At 33.5% G+C, this 13,458-nt stretch overlaps 1 protein-coding gene across 1 annotated transcript; it reads right to left on the bottom strand.

Annotated features, from left to right (window-relative positions):
* Positions 1–11,691: 11,691 nt before the first annotated feature.
* On the bottom strand, positions 11,692–12,084 carry LOC143568501 (uncharacterized). Its single transcript, XM_077054653.1, has one exon. It carries the CDS (start codon positions 12,082–12,084, stop codon positions 11,692–11,694), a length of 393 nt encoding a protein of 130 aa, XP_076910768.1.
* Positions 12,085–13,458: the final 1,374 nt, after the last annotated feature.

The following is a 13,458-nucleotide window of genomic DNA, read 5'->3' as shown; positions in this document are numbered from 1 at the left end:
GATTAATTGTCATGTCTTTCGTTTATCTTGTTTCTTGTTGTAATTCAAAGTTAAATCTTCTGATTGTAATTGTTTTGAATTGAATGAAATATGATTTGGAATATTGTGATAGATTATGCTTTAATGTCAATTTTACAAATCTAATACAATTGTGCTTAAATGTTAATCCAAAATTCCAATTGACAGCGTCTCAGGATATGCGGAACCTATGGTAAGTCTGACTGACTGTACCATTTGATCAAGAGAGAACTCCATGAAGAAAGGAGTTTGTGGATGCAACGTATGCACCACTAGTTTTGAGAAAAGAGAGAGTGAGATAACTCCAAGGGGGAGTTACGATCGAGCAAGAGAACTCGATTGGTTACAGGTAAATAGAACTGGCTCCAAGGGGGAGTTTGTTAGGACATGAAATGTCACATGTATGTCCCCAGTTCTATCAGGTTGGTTCAACATGAAACCAACGATCGTGAAACCAAGTTAACGTACTGAAAATGTCAAACGAAGCTGATTCGATCGAATCAGTGACTGATTCGATCGAACCAGATCTCATTCGATCGAACCAGATCTCATTCGATCGAATGAGTATCTCATTCGACCGAATGAGTCTTCGGTATATAAACGTTACTTGGGAAATTTCACAAGGAGAGCACAGATTACACACTCACGAACCAGCAGCCTACAGAAACTCTCTCTACTGTTCTTCGTGTTCTTGGTCGTTTCCTCCAATCCTAGGCGTCAAACCCCTTTAGGAATCGTACCTACGTGCCCGTTGATCACCACCGAATCGCCGTGTTAGAGGATTCCGCACTCTAACACGTTGCCCCGTGAATCGTTGGGAAACCGAGTCCCGAATCGGTCCTACACAGTTGTATTCTCCATCTCCTCTGGAAATCATTGCACTATAATCTTTAGAACCCCCACTTTGCTGTGTAGACCTGCCCTGACTTCGTTCCACACGCTCATTCCTGCATTCCTTTGCAAAGTGACCGTTTTGCTGACAATTGTAGCATCTTACCTTCGTCTTGTCAAACCCTGGCCTTCCACCGACAAACTTCCTTCCGGTCTTTCTCATAAACCGCTTCACTCTTCTCACGATCATGGCCATCTGCCATTGTAGATCCATTTCTTCCAGATCATCAGCATCAATCTGGTCATAATCTTCATCCAACATAGCTGGATCAACAATCTTCCCCTGAATGTAGTTCTCAAAGGAAGCAATAAAAGAAGCATAGAGACCAAACTGCTCTTCAGCAGACTTGACACTAATAGGCATCTTGGAGTAGTTGTTGCTGGGAATACTTGGAGAGCAACTACTCTTGCTTACCTGGGGTTGAGAACCACTCGATCCACCTGCTACATAGCAAACATCACCATTTGTGTTGACTGACACATGCCCCTCATGTGATGAATTTGCACCCGACTCTCCCTTCGAGTAGTAGGCAGCAGATTCAGTCTTCGATCCTGAGCTAGTGTTGACTTTAGCTCCATACATACCTGGATCTTGAACCTGATCCATAGGTGTCTCTTTTCTGACCATGTTAAGCTCAAAGGTTCTGAGCTTGTTGACTGCCGTTTCTAGATCATATGTGGGAAAGTCTTTGTCTTCCCTCATCAGCACAGTGTACATCTCCCATTTTGGTGGGAGAGCATCTAGAAGCTTCTCAACTATTTCTTCTTCTCGGTAGGAAATTGAATAGTTGCTCAATTCAGTCATCAAATGGTAATATCGAGTGATAATATCATCTAAAGATTCATTCTTCAAATACTTGAAGACTGAGAACTGGGTTTTGAGCAATTTTATCTTTGAAGCACGGATTCCTACATTCCCTTCAAATCTGTTCTCAAGAGCTTCCCAAAGCTCTCTTGCTGACGTATACTTTCTAAACGTATGAAGGATCTCTTGTGGAAGAGCCATAGTAATAGCAGCATGAGCCTTGCTCTCGGCCTCATACATCTTTTTCTATTCTTCTTCCATTTTGCTATACTTTTTGATTTGATCACGACCTTCATACTCCATAACTGGTGGAATATAACCATCCTGGATGCATACCCACATCTTCGCATCCTGGTATTTGACATATTGTATGAACCGATCCTTCCATGCAACGAAATCGGTTCCCTTCAGCAACCTTGGGGCCTTAGTAGCTGACCCTGCTTCTACTTCCATCTTTACTAACTCAGAGATGTTAATTGACGACATCTTTCTCGAAAACAAAGAAACCCGAAAAAAATAAAATATCAAAAAATTTTCTGAAAAGTACTGTAGGCGAAGTTACAGATAACTTCGCTTAAGCCTTAACTTCGCCGCTGATTAACTTCGCTGAAGAACTTCGCAGATGATTAACTTCGCTTAAGGTAAGCGAACTTAGGAGGTAGGCGGAGTTGTAGAGAACTTCGCTAAGTTAGGCGAACTTGAGAAGGTAGGCGAAGTTGTGGATAACTTCGCTTAACCTTATATCTTCGCCGAAACCCTACGTATCCTGACGGCAACTTCGCCTGATGAACACGGACGTTTTTGCATATCTGAAATCTGGATTTTACGAGGTTTTTGACGGTGCAAAGGCTTGAATACGATGGTAGGAGGTAAGATTGACTCAAAAACACAGAAAACACGTCCCGCGAATAGTCGAAACGGGACGATTTCTACACCCGCGTGAATATCCCGAACCACACAATCGAGCAAATGCTCTGATACCAATTGAAGGTTCCCTGGATGGATCGCACGAGATATCTCGATCTACTCAGGTGCGGAATCCCTGCGTAGATCGTTACGAGTATAGAACACGAATCACACGAACACACGAAACGAACACACGTTATATAATAACTCAAACACGTGATACGATATCACTATTACAGACACACATTACAGCTCTCGTAACAACTCGAACAAACTAACACGAACAAACGATTCTTTTTCAAACAGCCGTAACCTAGGACTATTTATACACGACAACTTCGCCTGGCATGTTCAGGCGAAGTTGTCCATAACTTCGCTTGACTAACAAGTTCGCCTAGGCGAACTTGTTAACAACTTCGCTTAAGACATATATAAAACATAATTAACATTATAGACTCGATTACAGACACTAGACTATGAACTACTGACATTATGCACCAACAGTCTAATCTATCTCGAAAACGTTTATGTTTGTATTATAAAAAATAACGAAATGCAATAATAATTATATTATATCAGCGGGTCCTTACATAGCATTACGAAAAAATTGGGTTTTTCAAACTATAAATAAATTAAATACAAAAATTTAAAGTCTAGCTGACGGGATAATAAGAGCTAATTATTTAGTTAAAGGATTTCGCGTGTAACTTAATAACATTTTATATAATATTATTTCAAATGTTAACAGGCTTTTAACGATTTTAAAGTAATTAAATAAAAGCTAATTATAAAGTAAATGAATTATAAACTAGCTTTTAACAATTTAAATCGTTTTAATACTATTTAATTAATAATTTATTATTTAACTAGAGAGTTTTAATATTCGTTGAAAACGAAATTTTATTGCTCTAATCTACCTTGAAAATGTTTATGTTAGTGTATTATAAAAATCAACGAAATGCAATAATAATTATATTTTATCAGCTGGTCCTTACAACAGATTACGAAAAAATTGGGTGTTTCAAACTATAAATAAATTAAATACGAAAATTTAAAGTCTAGCTGACGGGATAATCAGAGCTAATTATTTAGTTAAAGGGTTTCACGTGTAACTTAATAGCATTTTGTATAATATTATTTCAAATGTTAACGGGCTTTTAACGATTTTAAATTAATTAAATACTTTTTTAATTATAATTAGAATAATAATTTAACGCTATTCTGAGGAATGTAATTTTCACGAGTTACGGATTTTAACGATAGTTTTAACTCGAAAGTGATTATGCTATCGAATTATAAAGAACAACGAAATAAAAGCTAATTATAAAGTAAATGAATTATAAACTAGCTTTTAACAATTTAAATCGTTTTAATACTATTTAATTAATAATTTATTATTTAACTAGAGAGTTTTAATATTCGTTGAAAACTAAATTTTATTGGTCTAATCTACCTTGAAAATGTTTATGTTAATGTATTATAAAAATCAACGAAATGCAATAATAATTATATTTTATCAGCGGGTCCTTACAACAAATTACGAAAAAATTGGGTGTTTCAAACTATAAATAAATTAAATACGAAAATTTAAAGTCTAGCTGACGGGATAATCAGAGCTAATTATTTAGTTAAAGGGTTTCGCGTGTGACTTAATAGCATTTTGTATAATATTATTTCAAATGTTAACGGGCTTTTAACGATTTTAAATTAATTAAATATTGTTTTAATTATAATTAGAATAATAATTTAACGCTATTCTGAGGAATGTAATTTTCACGAGTTACGGATTTTAATGATAGTTTTAACTCGAAAGTGATTTTGTTAACAAAGTATAAAGTTTAACGAAATAATGCTAATTATAAAGTTAATGAATTATAAACTAACTTTTAACGGTTTAAATCATTTTAATACTATTTAATTAATAATTTATTATTTAATAAGAGACTTTTAATGTTCGTGGAATACGAAATTTTATTGGTCTAATCTATCTCGAAAACGTTTATGTTTGTATTATAAAAGATAACGAAATGCGATAATAATTATATTTTATCAGCGGGTGCTTACATAGCATTACGAAAAAATTGGGTTTTTCAAACTATAAGTAAATTAAATACGAAAATTAAAGTCTAGATGACGTGATAATAAGAGCTAATTATTTAGTTAAAGGATTTCGCGTGTAACTTAAAAGCATTTTATATAATATTATTTCAAATGTTAACAGACTTTTAACGATTTTAAAATAATTAAATATTATTTTAATTATCATTAGAATAATAATTAAATGCTATTATGAGGAATGTAATTTTCACGAGTTACGGATTTTAACGATAGTTTTAACTCGAAAGTGATTATGTTAACGAAGTACAAAGTTTAACGAAATAAAATCTAATTATAAAGTAAAGTAATTATAAACTAGCTTTTAACGATTTAAATCGTTTTAATACTATTGAATTAATAATTTATTATTTGACAAGCGAGTTTTAATATTCGTGGAATGGGAAATTTTATTAGTCTAATATACCTTGAAAACGTTTATGTTAGTGTATTATAAAAATCAACGAAATGCAATAATAATTATATTTTATCAGCGGGTACTTACAATAGATTACGAAAAAATTGGGTGTTTCAAACTATAAATAAATTAAATACGAAAATTTAAAGTCTAGCTAACGGGATAATCAGAGCTAATTATTTAGTTAAAGGGTTTCGCGTGTAACTTAGTAGCATTTTATATAATATTATTTCAAATGTTAACGGGTTTTTAACGGTTTTAAATTAATTAAATACTGTTTTAATTACAATTAGAATAATAATTTAACGCTATTCTGAGGAATGTAATTTTCACGAGTTACGGATTTTAACGATAGTTTTAACTCGAAAGTGATTATGTTAACGAAGTACAAAGTTTAACGAAATAAAATCTAATTATAAAGTAAAGTAATTATAAACTAGCTTTTAACGATTTAAATCGTTTTAATACTATTTAATTAATAATTTATTATTTGACAAGCGAGTTTTAATATTCGTGGAATACGAAATTTTATTGGTCTAATATACCTTGAAAACGTTTATGTTAGTGTATTATAAAAATCAACGAAATGCAATAATAATTATATTTTATCAGCGGGTACTTACAATAGATTACGAAAAAATTGGGTGTTTCAAACTATAAATAAATTAAATACGAAAATTTAAAGTCTAGCTAACGGGATAATCAGAGCTAATTATTTAGTTAAAGGGTTTCGCGTGTAACTTAGTAGCATTTTATATAATATTATTTCAAATGTTAACGGGTTTTTAACGGTTTTAAATTAATTAAATACTGTTTTAATTACAATTAGAATAATAATTTAACGCTATTCTGAGGAATGTAATTTTCACGAGTTAAGGATTTTAACGATAGTTTTAACTCGAAAGTGATTATGTTAACGAAGTACAAAGTTTAACGAAATAAAATCTAATTATAAATTAAAGTAATTATAAACTAGCTTTTAACGATTTAAATCGTTTTAATACTATTTAATTAATAATTTATTATTTGACAAGCGAGTTTTAATATTCGTGGAATACGAAATTTTATTGGTCTAATATACCTTGAAAACGTTTATGTTAGTGTATTATAAAAATCAACGAAATGCAATAATAATTATATTTTATCAGCGGGTACTTACAATAGATTACGAAAAAATTGGGTGTTTCAAACTATAAATAAATTAAATACGAAAATTTAAAGTCTAGCTGACGGGATAATCAGAGCTAATTATTTAGTTAAAGGGTTTCGCGTGTAACTTAGTAGCATTTTATATAATATTATTTCAAATGTTAACGGGTTTTTAACGGTTTTAAATTAATTAAATACTGTTTTAATTACAATTAGAATAATAATTTAACGCTATTCTGAGGAATGTAATTTTCACGAGTTACGGATTTTAACGATAGTTTTAACTCGAAAGTGATTATGTTAACAAAGTATAAAGTTTAACGAAATAAAGCTAATTATAAAGTAAATGAATTATAAACTAGCTTTTAACGATTTAAATCGTTTTAATACTATTTAATTAATAATTTATTATTTAACAAGCGAGTTTTAATATTCGTGGAATACGAAATTTTATTGGTCTAATCTACCTTGAAAACGTTTATGTTAGTGTATTATAAAAATCAACGAAAGTGATTATGACGGGATAATCAAAGCTAATTATTTAGTTAAAGGGTTTCGCGTTTAACTTAATAGCATTTTATATAATATTATTTCAAATGTTAACGGCTTTTAACAATTTTAAATTAATTAAATATTGTTTTAATTATAAGTAGAATAATAATTTAACGCTATTATGAGGAATGTAATTTTCACGAGTTACGGATTTTAAAGATAGTTTTAACTCGAAAGTGATTTTGTTAACAAAGTATAAAGTTTAACAAAATAAAGCTAATTATAAAGTTAATGAAATATAAAGCTAATTATTTAGTTAAAGGATTTCGCGTGTAAATTAAATGCATTTTATATAATATTATTTCAAATGTTAACGGGCTTTTATCGATTTTAAATTAATTAAATATTATTTTAATTATCATTTGAATAATAATTTAACGCTATTATGAAGAATGTAATTTTCACGAGTTACGGATTTTGGCGATAGTTTTAACTCGAAAGTGATTATGTTAACGAAGTATAAAGTTTAACGAAATAAAGCTAATTATTTAGTATATATAGCTAATTATAACGAAATAAAGATAATTATAAAGTTAATGAATTATAAACTACCTTTTAACGGTTTAAATCATTTTAATACTATTTAATTAATAATTTATTATTTAATAAGTGAGTTTTATTATTCGTGGAATAAGAAATTTTATTTTGTCTAATCTATCTCGAAAACGTTTATGTTTGTATTATAAAAAATAACAAAATACAATAATAATTATATTTTATCAGCGGGTCCTTACATAGCATTACGAAAAAATTGGGTTTTTCAAACTATAAATAAATTAAATACGAAAATTTATAGTCTAGCTAACGGGATAACAAGAGTTAATTATTTAGTTAAAGGATTTTGCGTGTATCTTAATAGCATTTTATATAATATTATTTCAATTGTTAACAGGCTTTCAACGATTTTAAAATAATTAAATATTATTTTAATTATAATTAGAATAATAATTTAACGCTATTCTGAGGAATGTAATTTTCACGAGTTACGGATTTTAACGATAGTTTTAACTCGAAAGTGATTATGTTAACAAAGTATAAAGTTTAACGAAATAAAGCTAATTATAAAGTTAATGAATTATAAACTAACTTTTAACGGTTTAAATCATTTTAATACAATTTAATTAATAATTTATTATTTAATAAGAGAGTTTTATTATTTTTGAAATAAGAAATTTTATTGGTCTAATCTATCTCAAAACGTTTATGTTAGTGTATTATAAAAATTAACAAAATGCAATAATAATTATATTATATCAGTGGGTCCTTACAAAACATTACAAAAAAATTGGGTTTTTAGGTGAAATTTTGTCAAATTAATTTGTAGTTAATTTTATTTAACTAAAAATAATTTTATTTGATTTTTTTAATAATATTTAGTCATTTATTTTTGTTTATAAAAATATATTTGATTTAAGTTACATAGAAAACTAGTTTTAAAAATTTAAACATTTGAAAGCATGCTGACCCGGGTTCGAACCTTAATCTTAAGGTTGTAAGACAAGGACTTAATCAACCGAACTAGCTTACAATTTGGTTTAGAAATTGAAATGGTTAAATATATATATTCATGTTACAAGTTCATCATCTTTAAAGAAACCCTAGAAATCTAATATGATCTTTGTTTGGTTTAATTAGCTTAGGGGTTTTGTTTGGTCGCCACAAACGATCAAAAAGCATAAAAATTTTACCTGCAATTGTTTCAGTTTGAAGATGGTCAAAGATGGCCGGAGTTTAAGAACCTTGACGAATTAATTGGTATACTTAGACAGGATTTTAGTACGATTGGATATTGTGAGCATGTTTAGACGTTGTTGCTTGGTCTATTTATACTCTCATTTGTGCAGTTGGAGTTTTATTAACTGGTATTGCAATTTAATAATAGTCAGGCTGTTGGACGAATTAAACCGGCCTTAATAGATCGTTATGACATGGTATAATGGTTGATTAGCGTTTTACATTGATGGAGAAATAAATTTCAATCATTATCCGATGTTAAAAACGAGTTTTGGTTGTTATTGTTTTTCGCCGGAAATTCATTGCGGTGGCCGACGGTGGTTATATTTTGAATATTTTACACAAAATGCACCTAGAGTTCCAAAAATCTTTAAATAAAGATTAAATCCTTTGAGTCAATAATGAATTGTTTAAACAGATGAAAACTCCAAATAAACTATCAACGGAAATAAGGACAACATTGACGTTAAGAATAACGGAATAAATAATTAACTTCGAGATCAAAGTACAACTTTGGTCTCAAATTGATAAAACATCGAGAATAAAATAATTGAAACTTCAAAATCATAGTAAAACCTTGATCAAATTGATAAACCATTGAAATCACTAATGCAAGATGCTTCGAATAAAACATTGAGCTGAACTAGGACTACTCAAACAATCAAAACAATCTATGTAACAACAAACTCAACATGTATATAACATGCTCATAGTCCAAATTCCCACTAAACGATTACATTTATGGGAAATCGGTTACAGACCACGGGATTGAAATAACAAAGTAAACCGATTCAAAGTGCAACTATGAATGAAAATAGTTCACAAATTAACGAATAACCAAACTCAATATTAAATTCGTAAACAATCTTTGAAAGAAATCGATAACAATTATTTTGATAATGTCCAAACGAAATTATATATTTATATACACACACACACACACATATATATAACAATATATCTATATGCCTGTCTTCTCGAAGGTGGGTTTGTGGTATGGAAATTATTATAGGGGCGATGATATGACTTGTTAACTCGAAACTCATTGGCATTGATAGAGGAAGGAAATGAAATAATTGTTGATAGTTGTTTAAGTTCGTGAAAGTCAGTAAAATTGTGATTGTAAGGCCCCGTTCCCGGTAACCCTACTTTGGTGTTGGATTTACTCATAAACACAGTTCTAAAATCAGAGTTAATTAAAACTTTCGCGGAATAATTAAACATTCACCATCATATTACAAAAACAGCAAATCTTGTCTTAAACAAAAGTTGAATTGTCTTAACATAACATCACAATTCATTAAACTTCTATCCCGAGATGCCAGTCTCTCCGGTCCATGCCACGTGTCCCTCCTCAAGCCAGCTGCCTCAACCTATTTGCCTGCGTGCATACTAAAAGTCAGCGACGCTGAGTGAGTTCTAGTTTAACGGTTTATATGATTATTCTTACACATTCTTACAAACATACAATTATACATACATTGTTGCACAGATATTGTAAGGGTCTGCCAGCCGACCTCTTGCACAGATATTCTAAGGGTCTGCCGCCCGACCTCTTGCACATATATCATAGAGTCGGCCACTCTATTCTTGCCCAAGTATTAGAAGGGCCTGCCACCCTGACCCTTACATTAGACTCTTACTATTCTTGCCCAGGAATTAGAAGGGCCTGCCACCCTGACTCTTACTATCATGTTAAGTTAAACAACTAAGACATGTAAGTTCTAACATCTCTGTTTCATTCTTACATTAATCATTTCACATTAATCATATAGGTATGTATGTTGATCTTCTTACAAGTATGCACACAGCCCCGAAAACATTTCAAAGAGAAATGGGGCTAGAACTCACCTGAAGTCGGTTTCTCTCACCGTTAATGTTAATGCCCTTCCTTAGCTGTGCACGGCTAACTATACAACACATTACGCGTGTCAATTATCCATTACTACTTACATCTAAGTTAATGAAACCCTCAGCTAACGGGGGTCCGGGGGCAGCGCCCCTGGTAGCGGGGTCTAGGGGCGGCAGCCCCTAGCAGGGTCCAAGGGGCAGAGCCCCTGGCTAGGGTTGAGCTGCCCTTTATAAAAAACGCATTAGAAAATGGATTTTATGAAATTTCGCATGGAATTTCGTTTCGCGTGGGAAGTTTCGCTTCGTATGGGAAGGTTTCGCTTCGCATGGGAAGGTTTCGCTTCGCATGGGAAGGTTTCGCTTCGCATGCGATTTCGCATCGCATGCAATTTCGCTTCGCATGCGTGCGATGCGAAAATTCTAGGATTTCGCATGGCATGCGATGCGAAGCCCTTTTTCATGCGAAAAACCCCTTTTTACTTCATTTTTTTTTACTATTTTAAGTCCATTTTCCTCTGAGACTCTTCCTTAGGACCCGATTCTACTCCTTTTATGGGTTTTGGATCGTACCAACTTTGTATACCCGCATTTTTCATGGTCCGAACATCATCTTTTTGTCCTATAACACCCTCGTGAGGTTATAACTTACCAAGTTTATGTTTTTCTTACGTTCTACAACCCGATCTATCGTTCTATCAGTTTGCATGTCGATTCTAACCATAAAACTTAACCCTTTGGCCGAAGCTTACCTTTTGCTCTAGGTTCGGTTCAGATCTGGACAAACCCAAAGATCTGGATGTGTTTCTTGGTGTTTGATGACGTTTACACACGAGGTTCTTCCTTCTTTTGACTTGGGATTGGATTCGGGTGATAGAGAGAAAGTGTGTGTTCTTGAGTGTGGGTGTTGTGTAAAGAAATGGAATGGATAAGAAGATGGGATATATATATAGAGGGTCTAAGGGCCCCACCACCCACTTCCCATTCCAACCAAAACCTTATCCAAACATAAACACGCACACAATTAAACTAACGACACATAGTTAACAATAAACTTTCTGATATTTATTATTCTTAGAATGCGGATGCTACAAGTCTACCATCTTTAAAAGAGGTTTCGTCCCCGAAACCTAACTATTACAACTAAACAAATGTGGGTAAAACTTGCGTATCTCTTCTTCAACTTCCCAAGCAGCATCCGATCCTTTACGGTGCTTCCATATCACCTTCACCAAGGGAATAACCTTATGATGAAGCTGCATTTACTTGCGGTCAACTATCTCAACGGCTGCTCAACATAATTCAGTTGCTCGTCTACCTCAATGTCTAGAAGGGGCAGGTGAGACATATCATTAGCTAGACATTTCCTCAGATGGGAAACATGGAAGGTACAGTGAATTCCTTCCAATTCGTCGGGTAGATCAAGCTTGTAAGCCACTTCGCCTACTCGGGCTAAAATTCTGAATGGCCTAATGTATCTTGGACTCAACTTTCCCCTCTTTCTAAAACGTATAATCCCGTTCCAAGGGGAAACCTTGAGCATCACGCTGTCACCAACATTAAACTCGATGGGCCGTCTTCGTTTATCGGCATATGACTTCTGACAATCTTGAACAGCTTTCATTCTGGCCTTTATCTGGTCAAACTTTGAGTAGGTCTCTTGGACCATTTCTAAACTTCCAATTTCTTTCTTACCAATTTCTCCCCAACATACGGGAGTTCTGCAACGTCTTCCATACAACATCTCGAACGGCGGCATACCAATACTCAAATGGTAGCTATTGTTGTAAGAGAATTCCGCCAGGTGCAAATGATCGTCCCAGCTTCCTCCAAAATCTAACACATAACCACGTAGCATATCCTCAAGGGTTTGGATAGTCCTTTCAGACAGCCCGTCTGTTTGAGGATGATACGCTGTGCTGATGTTCAGTCTTGTTCCAATGGCTTCATGGAACTTCTTCCAAAATCTTGAAGTAAAGCCGGTACCTCTATCGGACACAATCGATAACGTCACTCCATGTTTCGTTACAACTTCCTTCACGAACATATTTTCTAACGTTTCTGACGAGATAGCCTCTCGTATAGGCAGAAAGTGAGCACTTTTCGTCAAACGGTCCACAATCACCCATATGTTATTATGATTCTTAGCTGTACGCGGTAGCTTAGTTATGAAATCCATGGTGATGTGCTCCTATTTCCATTCGGGTATCTCCAACGGCTGCATCTTTCCATGCGATTTCTGGTGCTCGGCTTTGACCTGCAAGCATGTCAAGCACTTACCGACATAATCTACCACTTCATTCTTCATACCCGGCCACCAATAATCTTTCTTCAGGTCTTGATACATCTTGGTGGATCCTGGATGAATCGAGTATCGAGACTTATGCGCTTCGTCTAGGACTCGTCCTCTAAGATCTCCATGACGTGGAATCCACATCCGGTCAAACCTGGTCTTCACACCATGAGTATTATCTATCAATTCTGTATGTTGCCCAAAAATCCTTTCTTTCTTCATTAACCCTTCATCAGATAACACTTCTGTCTGCACCTTACAGATCTCTTCAAAGAAATCTGAGTTGATGATCAACTTGTAGGACTTTACCGTCGCGATGAGTTTTGCATTCTTCTGGTTTAAGGCGTCAGTGACTATATTAGCCTTCCCGGAATAATACTTGATCTCACAGTCATAATCCTTTATCAGTTCTAACCACCTTCTCTGCGTCATGTTCAACTCTTTCTGCTCAAAGAAGTACTTCAAGCTCTTATGATCTGTATAAATTGTACACTTAGTACCATACAAGTAGTGCCTCCAAATCTTGAGAGCATGCACCACGGCTGCTAACTCTAAGTCGTGCACCGGGTATGTACATTCATGAACCTTCAACTGTCTAGACGCATAGGTTATGACATTCTCTCGTTTCATCAACACGCAACCTAACCCCTGGTATGAAGCATCAGTGCAAACTACTAAATCTTCTCCACCACCAGGCAGAACAAAGATTGGAGCCTGAGTGAGTCTTTTCTTTAGCTCTTCAAATGTCTC

This window comes from Bidens hawaiensis, unplaced genomic scaffold, assembly GCF_021521415.1.
Source record: "Bidens hawaiensis isolate Kalapana, Puna unplaced genomic scaffold, B.hawaiensis_p1.1 tig00024000_1, whole genome shotgun sequence".
In the NCBI taxonomy this organism is placed as follows: domain Eukaryota; kingdom Viridiplantae; phylum Streptophyta; class Magnoliopsida; order Asterales; family Asteraceae; genus Bidens; species Bidens hawaiensis.
The sequence above is the reverse complement of the archived record's forward strand: the minus strand, read 5'-3'. Positions and strand labels throughout refer to the sequence as shown.